The sequence below is a fragment of the Aspergillus brasiliensis genome (assembly GCF_001889945.1).
Source record: "Aspergillus brasiliensis CBS 101740 unplaced genomic scaffold ASPBRscaffold_12, whole genome shotgun sequence".
NCBI lineage: Eukaryota > Fungi > Ascomycota > Eurotiomycetes > Eurotiales > Aspergillaceae > Aspergillus > Aspergillus brasiliensis.
The window spans coordinates 661,257-673,706 of record NW_027137453.1 but is presented as its reverse complement, the minus strand read 5'-3'; the positions used below and the strand labels follow the sequence as shown (position 1 = coordinate 673,706).

General features: G+C 52.6%; 4 protein-coding genes across 4 annotated transcripts; 2 read left to right on the top strand and 2 right to left on the bottom strand.

The window, feature by feature from the left end:
* Positions 1 to 463: 463 nt before the first annotated feature.
* On the bottom strand, positions 464 to 3,052 carry ASPBRDRAFT_199048 (DUF803 domain membrane protein; the record flags this gene model as incomplete). The annotated part of the gene is made up of 2 exons (XM_067621279.1): positions 464 to 1,962; positions 2,038 to 3,052. The coding sequence occupies 2 exons, from the start codon at positions 3,050 to 3,052 to the stop codon at positions 464 to 466; spliced, it is 2,514 nt and encodes an 837-aa protein (XP_067475864.1).
* Positions 3,053 to 4,120: 1,068 nt separating this feature from the next.
* ASPBRDRAFT_57964 (uncharacterized protein) lies at positions 4,121 to 7,556 on the bottom strand (the record flags this gene model as incomplete). Its single annotated transcript, XM_067627827.1, has 3 exons — positions 4,121 to 5,917; positions 6,346 to 6,524; positions 6,629 to 7,556. The coding sequence occupies 3 exons, from the start codon at positions 7,554 to 7,556 to the stop codon at positions 4,121 to 4,123; spliced, it is 2,904 nt and encodes a 967-aa protein (XP_067475863.1).
* A 1,187-nt stretch (positions 7,557 to 8,743) lies between these two features.
* On the top strand, positions 8,744 to 10,032 carry ASPBRDRAFT_46810 (E2 ubiquitin-conjugating protein UBC1). Its single transcript, XM_067625719.1, has 3 exons — positions 8,744 to 9,146; positions 9,216 to 9,520; positions 9,578 to 10,032. Exons 1-3 carry the CDS (start codon positions 8,886 to 8,888, stop codon positions 9,750 to 9,752), a joined length of 741 nt encoding a protein of 246 aa, XP_067475862.1. The 5' UTR covers positions 8,744 to 8,885; the 3' UTR covers positions 9,753 to 10,032.
* Positions 10,033 to 10,209: 177 nt separating this feature from the next.
* ASPBRDRAFT_46809 (TFIIH complex kinase subunit CCL1) lies at positions 10,210 to 11,866 on the top strand. Its single transcript, XM_067625718.1, has 2 exons — positions 10,210 to 10,615; positions 10,686 to 11,866. The coding sequence occupies exons 1-2, from the start codon at positions 10,283 to 10,285 to the stop codon at positions 11,643 to 11,645; spliced, it is 1,293 nt and encodes a 430-aa protein (XP_067475861.1). The 5' UTR covers positions 10,210 to 10,282; the 3' UTR covers positions 11,646 to 11,866.
* Positions 11,867 to 12,450: the final 584 nt, after the last annotated feature.

Genomic DNA, 12,450 nt, shown 5'->3' with positions numbered 1-12,450 from the left:
TAATCTTGGGAAATGACTCTAAGACGATCCATGCAGCAGACTAACAGCTGCTAGTCGTCCAGGGTGCAAGGGGATTCGGTGCGGACTGGCCGGCTGCTTGCTGCTCTTTCTCCACCTATCGTCGTCTTTCCTCGGACCAGCAGGCCTGCAAAGGGCAAGGATGGAACTAAGGCCCGTCCCGATATTGATGGGATATCCACGGGGTGGGCCAGCTGAAGAAAGTCTTGGGTTGCAGGTTCCACCTCTTGGAGACTAACGCATATTACTCTCGCCACTGGCCTCAAACTACCGGGAAAAACAACACCGCTCGTTGCTCAAATTCTATTAAACGGGCTATATAGTTGAAGAATGCTAATAATGCTCGCAGTGGTATGAGACAGCCTCCACCCCATGAATTATCTATAGGAAAACAAACATATGTACTAACAATCGGTGTGAAGCCAGTCACCGTCAAGAGCTCAATTTACGCCCGCGTACCTGCGCCGGTACCCTGTCCTTCTTGGTTTCTCTGCGACTCGGCGCCTTCTTCACCTTCGTTCTCTTGGATGCTCGTCGTAGTCTCCGATCCTCGGTTCGTCCCCGGTTTGTGGAGAACGCCACCTAGCCAGGCTAGACCACCGCTCCACGAGTCACTTAGACTGCGAAGCCGCGAAAGTGATGTAGCGTTGGCTTCGTTCTGGTTGCTGGGGCCATCCTCCGAATCAACTGCAGGTGTTAGATCCCCGGTGCTGACTGGAGCAGTAACAAGGGCACCAGTCCCTGGAAGCCGAGTGTTAGAGAGCGGAAACCCAAGGTCATGAGCGTTGTCAATATCGCCATCCGCCTCGTACGCGCCGCCTCTCGCATCTCCGTTACGTTGCCGAGTGAATCCTTCCAAGACCGTCGTGCTCAGCTGTTTTCTCCGGTCCATCCGGTGGTGCAGTCTCCGTCCTTTATTGGGGCTAATCTCGCCGCGCCGTAGTGTCTCGGCCACTACTGCACTGAAACCAGCTGAGATAGTCGGCAGAAGAGGACCAGGTGAGAACTTCGAGATGGAATTGCGCAAGTGCCGAGCGGGCGGCGTCTGCGGGACAATGGCTTTCCGGACATTTGACTGCGTCCGTCCATGTCCTGGTGTTGGGCCTTCCGGCTCATCCTCAGCGCCGGGAGCAGGAGGAAAGCGGAGAAGAAACGGTGAATCGTGTGCTGTAGGCTCCGACTGCGCGGGGGGCGTAGCAGGGCGGTGCACCGGTGGTTCGGTATTCGGGGTTTGAATGGCTGACTCTAAAGAGTCTGCCCATGGGTTCGTCAAAAGCGAACGAGCATGCATGGGCGACGAAGGCTCCGAAGACGGTTGTTCGAGAGACTCAGCGGTCAATGAGCCGCGTGGAGAAGATGGCGCAGCCGATAAGACGCCCCTAGGTGTCCGCTGGTCGTCATCCACGTCTTCGATACCTTGACTGAGGAGGGACCCGGAAGGAGACTGCAGATGATCATCCGCGGGCGTGCGGGCTTTTCGTCCCGTCTTATGGGCCCGAGCTTGTGGAGCAGGGGGAGACATATCCACCCTATCATGATAACGGTCTCCGGCCAACAGGCCGATAGCCTCCTCTTCGTCATCGATGGAGAAGGTAGATTCGTTGTCTGCGCGGACACGGCCGCTGGTAATACAGTAGACCCCCATAAACGTCAGGACACAACCACCCACGAATTTGCAGGCACGCTCAGCCGTGTACGACTCGAAGTCCCGATACAGTACAGCGCTTCCGATGATCACGGAGAGTGTGAAAAGCACAAACTGTGTTGGGATGACTTGAGTCGAGTCGAAGCGTTGCAGAGCTCGATTGATGTAACGGATCTGCATAAGGGCACTGAAAACAAGGACGAATACTAGGAGATAGGTGACTGGGAATGTAATGACGTGCCAAAGTGTAAATGAAAGCAGCGATGAGACACCTTTGGTCGACAAAGCAGTATATCCACCTGGTCAACCGGTAAGCAAACAATTCACCAGCGGGGACAAACCAGGTATATCACTAAAGGATCATGTATACGTACCGAATAACGCCACCAAGCCAACATCGATCAAGATCGATCGCGATCCATACTTGCCGCTTGCCCACATGAGCCCGACAATAAGCGCAGCGGAAATGCCCAGGTACAACTCAAACTCCCAGCGCGTAATCATCTCCCAGATATCATGGGGGCCGATCTTCTCTTCCGACGACTTTGCGCTGAGGACAACCACCACCGCTCCTGCGATCGCAATAAGCACTCCCCACAAGTCACGCTGTCTGAATTTCTCCTTCAGCATGAACGGCGCGATAACGCAGTTCGAGATGAGGGCAACAACGCCGAGCGGTGACACGATAGATGCCGGAGCAAATCCATAGGCCATAAAATTTCCGACCTCGCCAAGAGACATGAGCACAATTCCCACCCACCAGTACGGCGACCGAAGATACGATTTGCGGCGCAAGCGCTCACTCCCCGACCGTGCAGTCCGGTCGGATATCATGGAGTCCTGCATATGATCTTGTGAGTCTGTCTCGTCGTCCCTGTAACGGCGGCTTCGTCGGGAATGGCCGCGGGCTTCCTCATAATGATCAGGTTCGGAAGTAGGTGATTCATCCCGGTAACGGCCTGGTCGAGACGCACGGTGTCTTCCTCGACTTACATCTCCATCGAAGTCGTCGTCATCGATAGATCCATATGCGCCGGAGCTGCCATGTCCATGGCTCGCACGTTTCCAATCCAACTCGTGCTTTAGCTTGTCCTGCTCCCACTCCTTATCGATACGGATGTGGGCATATCGCTGGATGTTGAGTGCCAAGGAGATCAACACATTGCCACACAGCGCAGTCACGATTCCGATTAGGGAAGACCATTCGTGCATCCCTCCGCCACTTCCACCATCGCCATTGTCAGATCCGGGACTTGACGTGAACGTCGGAGAAGGCTGGGACGAGGACGGGAAGTAGTGGAACGGCGTGGGTGTCGGCGTAGGAACAGCGGAGGAGGCGAGCGCGGTGAGCAGGCCTGCTGCCAGGGGCACCTCTTGCAAGTAAGCCATCCGCAATAGGAGGTTGAACCAAGGGTATGCCGGGCGCAGGTAGGCCTAATTAAAAGGCGAGCGCGGGAGTGAAAAAGGAGGTCCCGACTGATCCGCCGCTATAGTCGTAGGATGCGGAAAGCCTCCGGGAGTCGACAAATCGGCAAGAGAACTGGCAGCCGACTGACTGTAATGAAGAGAAGACTACTGGTAGTCGTCACAACATATATTCCTTCAGATTATTGGCATCAGCTTCTTGGGGGGCAGGGGTTCATGCTGCTGTGAGCCACGACATTCTGTATCCCCTAAGTGAGAAAATCCAAGCTCGAGTCTTCGTTCACCAACAAAAGAGAAAGAGACTCCGAAAGGCACCCTGAAGCAGTAAAGTGAGTACGGACGCTCGTCAAACGCGAGCGAGGTCCGATAGATAAGTGGTAAAGTGCACGGGTGAGGAGAATAAGATTGGGGGAGGAGGGATGGGGGGGAGATTCTGGGCGAGAGATGCCGAGAGAACCGGCGAGAGAAACTAGTCGCAGTCCCTAAACTCGGGCCTAAAATCGCTTGGATACGACCAGTTCACACGTGCGAGCCTGCTCAGGTTGGAAGAGTGGGAAATACCACGTATAAGCGCAGCATCGCGTGAGGTTTGCTGTGCAATCAAAGCCGGACAGGCTGCAGTAGATTATCGAGGTTGCCAGCCGCAGTCGTGGAATCATTGGCTTGCTCGCCTCCTCCAGATCAACGTCGAGCGGACGATCCGGAGAATGGGCGACTTGCACATCCTGGCCCACCCACAAGCCCCTTCAACGTCATCGAGCAGGCTGCCCATTCCGCAAGTACCTACGGAGTACACTTTCTCGTTATGCATTATTATGACTACAGTTTCACATTATTTACTGCCCTAGGGTATCTCTGTTGTTTGTTAAACTCCGTTTGGAGGGCGGCTGATTATTAACACACTTTAACTGCCATGAAAGATTCATCACGCTCAACGCCGCCCTTGCTCCAAAAGTATACTGTGTACATGTTCTGAATCATGGCATAGAGCGAATGAAAAATTTTCTAATTCTTCCGATCGGTCGCAATGCCTCATCGCTTCGCCCGCTTCTTCTCCGGGCCCTGCTCGTTTTCGTCATCACTAATATCCCGATAGATCGGCGTGGGCTGTGTCTCCTTCCACGCCTTGGTGAATATCGGGTCCTTCTCAGCCTTGTCTGCATACTTAAGCAGAGCCTCTCGGGGGTCTTCGTCTCGCATCGAACTGAGAGGAATGTTCTCTCGGATATGCTTCTCATCGGGCTGCGATTTCGCGAAGGGCGTTTGTGCTGGTAGATGAGGTCTCCGTGGATCTCTGGGACGGCCTGACGCCGTGAGTCCGATGGTCGGGTGCCGGGCGGACCAGGTGGACGAACTGTAATGAGGCACACCGTTGGATCCAACAACCACAGAATCTCCAGAGATCCCCTGGGTGAGGTCCATGGTAAGGCTCGGGTCATCATCGATGTGTCGACGCTTCGGTGCCTTGGACATGATCAATGCGGCACCCTTGGTAGACATATTCGGGTTGTAAAGAACGTGAGTCTCGGCGTTGGCCGAGCCGGTAATGATCTGGTTCATCTTTTCATGCCACAGAACGCTGATAACGGGCGATCCTGGCGTAACGGGCGTGACCAGTTCCGGTTTCAATGTAGCTGGATTCAAGATATGCAGGTGTCCAGTCTCCGACCCAGTGAGAACATTGGCTGATGTAGGCGAGAATATTATGTTCGACGAGGGGTACCGAGTGCTGGAAGGATGGGAGACAGTGGTGATAGGTTGCTTGAACTTCCTAGTATCCCATAGCTTGATAGTGTCGTCTCCGCCCTTAGTGATAACAAGCCGTCCATCCGAGCTAACGTCGATTCCACTGGTCCAAGTATCCTTGGTATGGGCATCTCTAATCTCTGCGCTTGGCCGAGTGTATGGCCCGTTTCCACTCCACATCAGCAAGCTGCCATCGAGCGCAGCAGCAACGAGAACATTAGGTCCACCCTGCTTGGGTGAACCCCATGCGACAGCGGTCATTTTGCTCCGACCAGCGGATCCCGCCATCTTAGACTTGTGCACAATGACCTCCTTCTGTGACCGACCGACGTTGGCATCCCATATGCGCACAGTACTATCTGTTCCTGCCGTAGCACACAGATTCTCGTCGGTCGGGCACCACACGCCGCCAGTCACCTCAGAGATGTGACCCTTAGTGTTATGAAGATCCCTCAAATACATATCACCCTTCACAAACTCGGTGATCGTATCACCATCGCGACTCAAAATCCTTGGCTGGGGTGTGGCCGAAACAACCATGACGTAGCTGGGGGACAGGGGATTGAAAGCTGCATAATGCACGGCATGCGCCTCCTGCGCAGCAGACTGCTTTTTGGCCGAAGGATCGACGGACTTGAATGCGCGTATTGTCGATGGGGTCATGGACGCAAAGTCGTGTAGCTTTATCGTACAATCGGTCGAGCCGGTGATCAGTCGCGAACCTGCGGGATCCACGGTCAAGGTAGTCACTGCGCGGTCGTGTGTTTTGAGAGTGAGTTCATGCGACACCGGGAACTCATCCTCATCGTCAGAGTCATCATCAGAGTCGTCGCTTCCATCGTCGCTTTCTGAGTCATTCTTCCGGTTCTCCTCCTCAGCCGCGGGAGTAGCTTCAGTCGTCGCCTGTTCTATTAAGCCCGCTTTTTTGCCGTCGCCATCAGGGTTCACAGAGACTTCTGTGCGCTTGGTGCGATCAATCTGCGAGCTCACATCGGTTTGCTTCTCTTGCTTGCCAAAGCTAGTCGGGAAAAACTTCTTGAATGCCTCCTCGTCAAATCCGTCCATTATGGCAGCTGGTAATTCCTCTTGGATGAAGTTTTGGTGAAGATGATTTCAGATGCTATGGATGATGTCCTCGTTGTTTGTCAGATTTGGACAATTTGCACTGTTTGCGTGGTTCTGTCACATGGTGATAAGATAGCGCAGCTCTCGATAAGCATTGGGCTTGCGACGTCACCGGAAGAATGAGTGCATGTCACCAGCCAGGCCTGGACTAGCAGTCTGTACAGTCTTCAGTCTTTACAATGTGCACGGGAAGGGAATCTGCATGTGCAACCCAAAAAAGGGCGCCAGTAGCCAATTTACTGACATGCCACCAAGCGACCTTGGGCTACTTTGTAAAGATACACTAAAATAGATTCTTGACCTAATACCACCGCACTACATCGGTTCAACTAGGAGATCTAAGTACAACGTCCACATCTGCACGCCTACAAGTACAGTCCCTCCACTGGGCCTCCATCCTGCTTCGTCTTCATGATTCGCTCCCTGGCTGCGCGGAAGTCGTCCATCTGCACCCGCATCCGGCGCTCTCTCAGCGCCATCAAACCAGCTTCAGTGCAGATAGCACGAATATCAGCACCAGAGAGATCATCCTTCTGGTTGATAAACTCATCCAGATCGACATCGTCTCCGAGCGACATCTTGGAAGTGTGCAGGGTAAAGATCTTCTTCTTCGTGTTTTCTGGGCGTTGTTAGCAATGTGGCACGAACGCATAGGGCTGGAAGACTTACGATCGGGGTTCTCGAAGAGAATCTTTCTGTCGATACGTCCCGGACGGATCAAAGCAGGATCCAAGGTCTCGATCTTGTTGGTGGCCATGATGACCTTGACATCACCCCGGTCATCGAATCCATCAAGTTGGTTAAGAAGCTCAAGCATAGTACGCTGGATTTCTCGTTCACCACCCGACGTAGAATCATAACGCTTCGTACCAATCGCATCGATTTCATCGATGAAAACAATGGAGGGGGCGTGCTCAGCTGCGACCTGGAAGATTTGACGAACCAGACGAGGGCCATCTCCAAGGTACTTCTGGATCAGCTCACTACCAACGATACGAAGGAAAGTCGCGCTGGTCTGGTTCGCGACTGCCTTGGCCAGGAGCGTCTTTCCGGTACCGGGGGCACCGTAAAGAATCACACCCTTGGGTGGCTTGATACCCATCTCCTCGTACAGCTCCGGATGAAGCAGGGGAAGCTCCACAGATTCTCGGACTTCCTGAATCTGGGTTTCCAAGCCACCAATATCGGCATATGATTCTGTGGGAGCTTTGTCGAGCTTCATCACCGATACAAGAGGGTCAGATTCTTCGGTGAGGACACCAACAACCGAAACCGACTTGTGGTGTAGAAGAATGCTAGCACCAGGCTCGAGCAGGTCTTTGTCGACGAATGACATGATCGAAACATAATATTCAGGTCCAGTCGCGCTCGAGACGATGGCGTGGTCATCGTCAATCAGCTCTTCCAGATTTCCGACACCCATGGGGCTGCCTCTCATGTCGTCAACCCGGCTTCTCTCATCGGCGTTCCTATCCATGATGTCTAGATCATTGCGGTTCGCCGTATCCAGTGCAGCCTGAGCCTTGGTCTTGCGCAGGCGCTCCATATTCTCCACGTACTCTTCCTCTAGCAACAAGTGGTCGTGGACTCGTTGCATTCGGAGATATCGTAATTTGCATCGTGACGTGGGGAAGATGTCTGGAAGCTTGGAGGCAGTACTCGGGCCGGCAGCCTTGCGCTTCTTACGTCCGAGACGAGTCGTAGGCGGCGGAGGGGGTTCGTATCTGGGCTTGTCCTTCTGCAGAGAAGCGTAACGTAAGCCGACTGCGACCTGACGGGAAGATCATGGGAGTATAGCATACCTTCTTATCCTTCTCATCTCTTCCATCGCCACCGGGGCCTCCGCCGATGTTGGACTGCTGGTTACCCTATTGTAAAGATTGGTCAGATAAGTGACATCAGGAGCCGACGAGAGCTGTCAACAAGGGCCATCGCTGGGGCACCAACCATAGTCCAGAACTGTGAGGAGCAATAGGCCTTTCACAGATAACCTGTGCAGGAGATTGGGGAACGTAATAAAGAAGACGCGATGTGTGTGGATGGAGTAAAGAGATGGGGGATGGGTGAAGGAGGATGGGGCGTGAAGCTGATGAGTTGCGCAGCTGGGAAGCTGTTGGTTGCCATCCGCTCGGGCCTTGGCGCCCGTCCAGCACATTTGACAGCACGTGACGTGGTCCAGCATCAATGACGAGCCTGGGTGCCTGAGGGAATGGTGGCCGATCACTTGAGGCATCCACCGCTAATCCCTCTTGGGAGCCTCCCGCCCAGAAGCCAAAAGTAGCCTGGCGCCAACCGAGCTGGGCCCGATCTGTACAAAAAGTAGAGGCAGTTCTACTCCGAACAGCCCAGGCAGACCGACGGGTCATTTCCCCTAAACTGCATCTGCGACTTGTCCCTGTTTTTCAGCGGAGTCTTTATTTCCGGTGTCATTTATATATAGTCCAGCCAAACCCATCCCGCGTTGGGGCCCAACTAAGCTCCTGTGATCTGATCTCGATTGTTTTAGCGCTCTATCACGGAAGAGCGCTTACTTGCGCCCCGCCGAGAGCATTGATCCCCTCACTTTCGCCCATACTACAACGATCCTCTCTAGTCTACTCCCACCAGGTTGACAGACACTGCTACTGATCAGTCGTTAGTCACCAGCGTTCATACTAATTAACACTTCTCCGAGTTTTCCTCCTTTTCCTTGATCCTCCTGCTACAGAGCATCCGTCGTACTTCCTCGTCCTCTTAGTAGTTAGCTACTGTGAGGCTGACGAAGCTTTGACTATCGCTTCATAGTTCCAAAATCTGTTCTATTCTTATCTTTCAACCCCGCCAGACAATCAAAACCTACTTGGCACCTTTTATTTGAAAATAGCGAAATAAAACAGCCCGCCTGGTTCCTCAAGATTGACTTGCCAAACACAATACTTCTCACACCATGTCTGCAAATCGAGCGAGGCGTATCGCCAAAGAGATCGCGGACATTCACGCCGATACACAGTCGCAGATCACCGCAGAGCCACTAAACGGTGGGGAGGATCTAACACATCTTCGAGGCACGTTCCCAGGGCCTCCAGGTACACCCTATGAGGGCGGGACCTATACCATCGACATCAAAATCCCCAATGATTATCCATTTCGGCCTCCGCATATGAAGTTTGTCACCAAGGTCTGGCATCCCAACGTCAGCAGTCAAACAGTAAGTCGCCTCCAGTCATGTAAGGTTATACTGTATCTGGTTTTCTTGCTAATGATGCGAATTGCTAAGGGTGCCATCTGCCTGGATACTCTTTCCACTGCGTGGTCACCGGTGCTCACCATAAAGTCTGCCCTTCTGTCGCTGCAATCTTTGCTCAGCACACCCGAACCCAAAGACCCTCAAGATGCAGAGGTCGCCACGATGCTTCTTCGGAGACCACAGGAATTTGCACGGGTTGCTCAGGAGTGGGCTGTGATGTATGCAGGAGCTCCTAGAAGACACGCAGGAGAAGGCAGCGGCGGGGTGACGGACGAAACTCTTCGGCTACAGGAGCTCAAGTCGAAGGAAGAGCAGGAACAAGAGGATCTAAGCAAGTATGTACACTTGTGTGAGGGCCTAAACCTGCTTCTGGCTAACCTTTCTGTGCACAGGTACGACGGCTACAACAAAGACTTGATCGACCGATTCTGTAGCATGGGATTCGACGTTGACCGCGTGGTAGCTGCCTTCAAATACTATGGCATTGACCGAATGGACGGAGAAGACTACGAGCTGGAGGAGGCGTACATGGGAGACATCACGGCGCGGCTCCTCGGCGAGCCGTAGTTGAAGTGATGTGTTGACACAGGGTTCGGATGGTTTAGATTTTGCAATAGCGACGGTGCTAGGCGATTCAGTCGGGTTTTCTCTCTTGAAACTTGAAACCTCTTCGCACGGACTACCTAAAGACAGTTTCTTTCCCCCTTTCTCGAGTCAGATCCCAGGCTGTGATGACCCATGTTTAATATATTCAATCGCTTTCTACATCTTTCGGCAGCATAGCTCAAGTCAGGATACTATTAGCCTTGCATTTACTCAATCCATATCTTTATAACTTAGAGCAAAGTGTCTGTTCAAATTAAATATTTCATTTCGTACAATAGGCAGTCTGCAAACTGAGGTGGAGGTCATTCAAGAACTGAAAGTGTTGGTTAAGGTAACGGGCCTATCGATAAGCACGTGGAGGATATGCGGCAAAGTCCGCTGCAGATCAGCTTTGACTTTCCGCTGTGCCCAGAATCCTCGCGCAACGAGCACTTCCATCGTTTGCTACACCCTTCGCGAACACTGAGCTCATTGTGTAGCTGTCTTCCAACATGATCGAAGACGAAATCTATCGGTCATCCTCCCAGTTCCGACTGTGGTCCTTCACCGAAGCATCGCTGAAGCAATTACGAGCAACCACCAACTCCGTCGCGAGTGACCGGGTGCGAGCAGCTCTACGAAGGGCACAAGAGGCCCGAAGATCAGCCACCTCCTCCACAACAGGGACGCCAGCTCCAGGAAGTGATGCGGAGAATAAAGCGGCGGAAGAGAAGCAGATTGACTGCTTGACACCTGAGGAAGAGCAGCAAGTCGTGGACTACTACTCCGAACAGATCATACAACTTGGAGAGAACTACAAGCCACCACTCCCCACCATCGTGAGAGTACGAGCGCCCCCTTCTCCATCTCTCCAACCCCCAAACCCTCCAATACTGACCTGCTCCATCTCAAAAGGCCACAGCAATTCAATATCTCCGCCGCTTTTACCTCACCAACTCCCCCATGACCTACCACCCCAAACAAATCATGCCCTGCGCCCTCTTCCTCGCCACCAAAACCGACAACTACTACCTCTCCCTGCGACAATTCGCCGAAGGCGTCCCCGGCCAAACATCCGCGGACGACATAATTGCGCCCGAATTCATCGTCATGCAAAGCCTCCGCTTCACCTTCGACGTGCGCCACCCCTTCCGCGGCCTAGAAGGCGGCATCATGGAACTCCGCGCCATATCACAAGGCCAAGGCCAAGCAGCACCACACCTCCAGCCATCACAGACCCCCGAAGACCTACGCCGGGGCCTGCTGTCCCTCTCCCCATCCTCCGCCACCGCGACCACAATGAACGACCGCATCTCCCGCGCGCACCACGCCACCCGCGAGATCCTCAAAACCGCCGCCCAAATCACAGACGCCTACTTCCTCTACACGCCCTCCCAGATCTGGCTCTCCGCATTCTTCCTCGCCGATCGCCCCTTGGCTGAATTCTACCTCGACACGAAACTAGGCGGTCCAATCATATCAACAAACAACCAAGACCAAAATCCCCTCTACGCCCTGCGCACGAAACTCCTCACCACCCTCACAAACTGCTCCGCCCTCCTCCAAGCATACAAACCCTTCGCATCGGACGAATCCCGCATGAAGACCCTGAAACGCATCGTTGGAAAGAAACTCTACCATTGCCAGAACCCCGAAAAGGCCAACATCGCAGGCCAGAAACGCATTCCTGCTGCGGCCGCGGCCGCAGCAGGCGAGTCGGGAACCTCAGAAAGCGAAATGGAGCGTCTAGCGAAGAAGCGGAAATTAGAGCGGGGGAATGAGGCGAAAGATCTCTTCGGAGGGGAATTAGTCACGCAAAGGACTAAGGAGAGGCAGCAGATGGAGGGGGAACAGCAGCAGCCGCAGCAGCAATAATATATATAGCTATATAATAATTACCATCCTTACGAACCGATCCCCCCTTTCATTGGAAATCAGTTTGTGTCATTCATTGATAGTTGTTTTTGTTACCATTTTGGCGAAGACGCTGGGTGAATGAATTGTTGTTCTGAGCGTGCAGATAGGCGCATTAGAAAAAGGCATAGTATTGTTAGTCTTGCTAATAAGAACTGAAAGTGGGGTTTAGGCCGGTGTACCCATGATTGCTTCAATTGAATACTAGTAGTAGTATATATCATAGCGGACTAAGAGAGGTGACGCTACGCTACTACTATCTAGTACTCAAGAGTTACTACGGAGTGTTTGTTAAGTTATGAACGGGCTTAGGAAACCTCCAATCATTTCAGTCTAGCTATTTGATGGTACGGTTAGATGTAGAATGGAAGTAGACATTCTAAAGAACTACCAGAAGCCCCGAAGAGACGTCATAGCAAGTTCTACTAAAGGAGGAAGGTATAGCAAGGGAATAATATCAAATTGAAACCCTCAAACGCTCAAGTCTAGTTAGGGGAGGGGACGATGAAGGTAGGTATGAAATGATGAAGCACAGACCATCTAAAACAAAGCACCCAAATGTGTAGTGATAATGAGCAAGATATCTCCAGGTATTTTAAAAAAGACGAGATAAACAAAGAAAAAAGGAAAAATAAAACGGATAATAACCTTCCGCGCGAATATCATTCATCAGGATGGTTCATCTCTCCTGTAACGGCAAAGAAAAGAAAAACTTTTTTCTTTCTTCTCTTTCCCTACCCTTCCCCTTACAAGCCTTTTTTATATT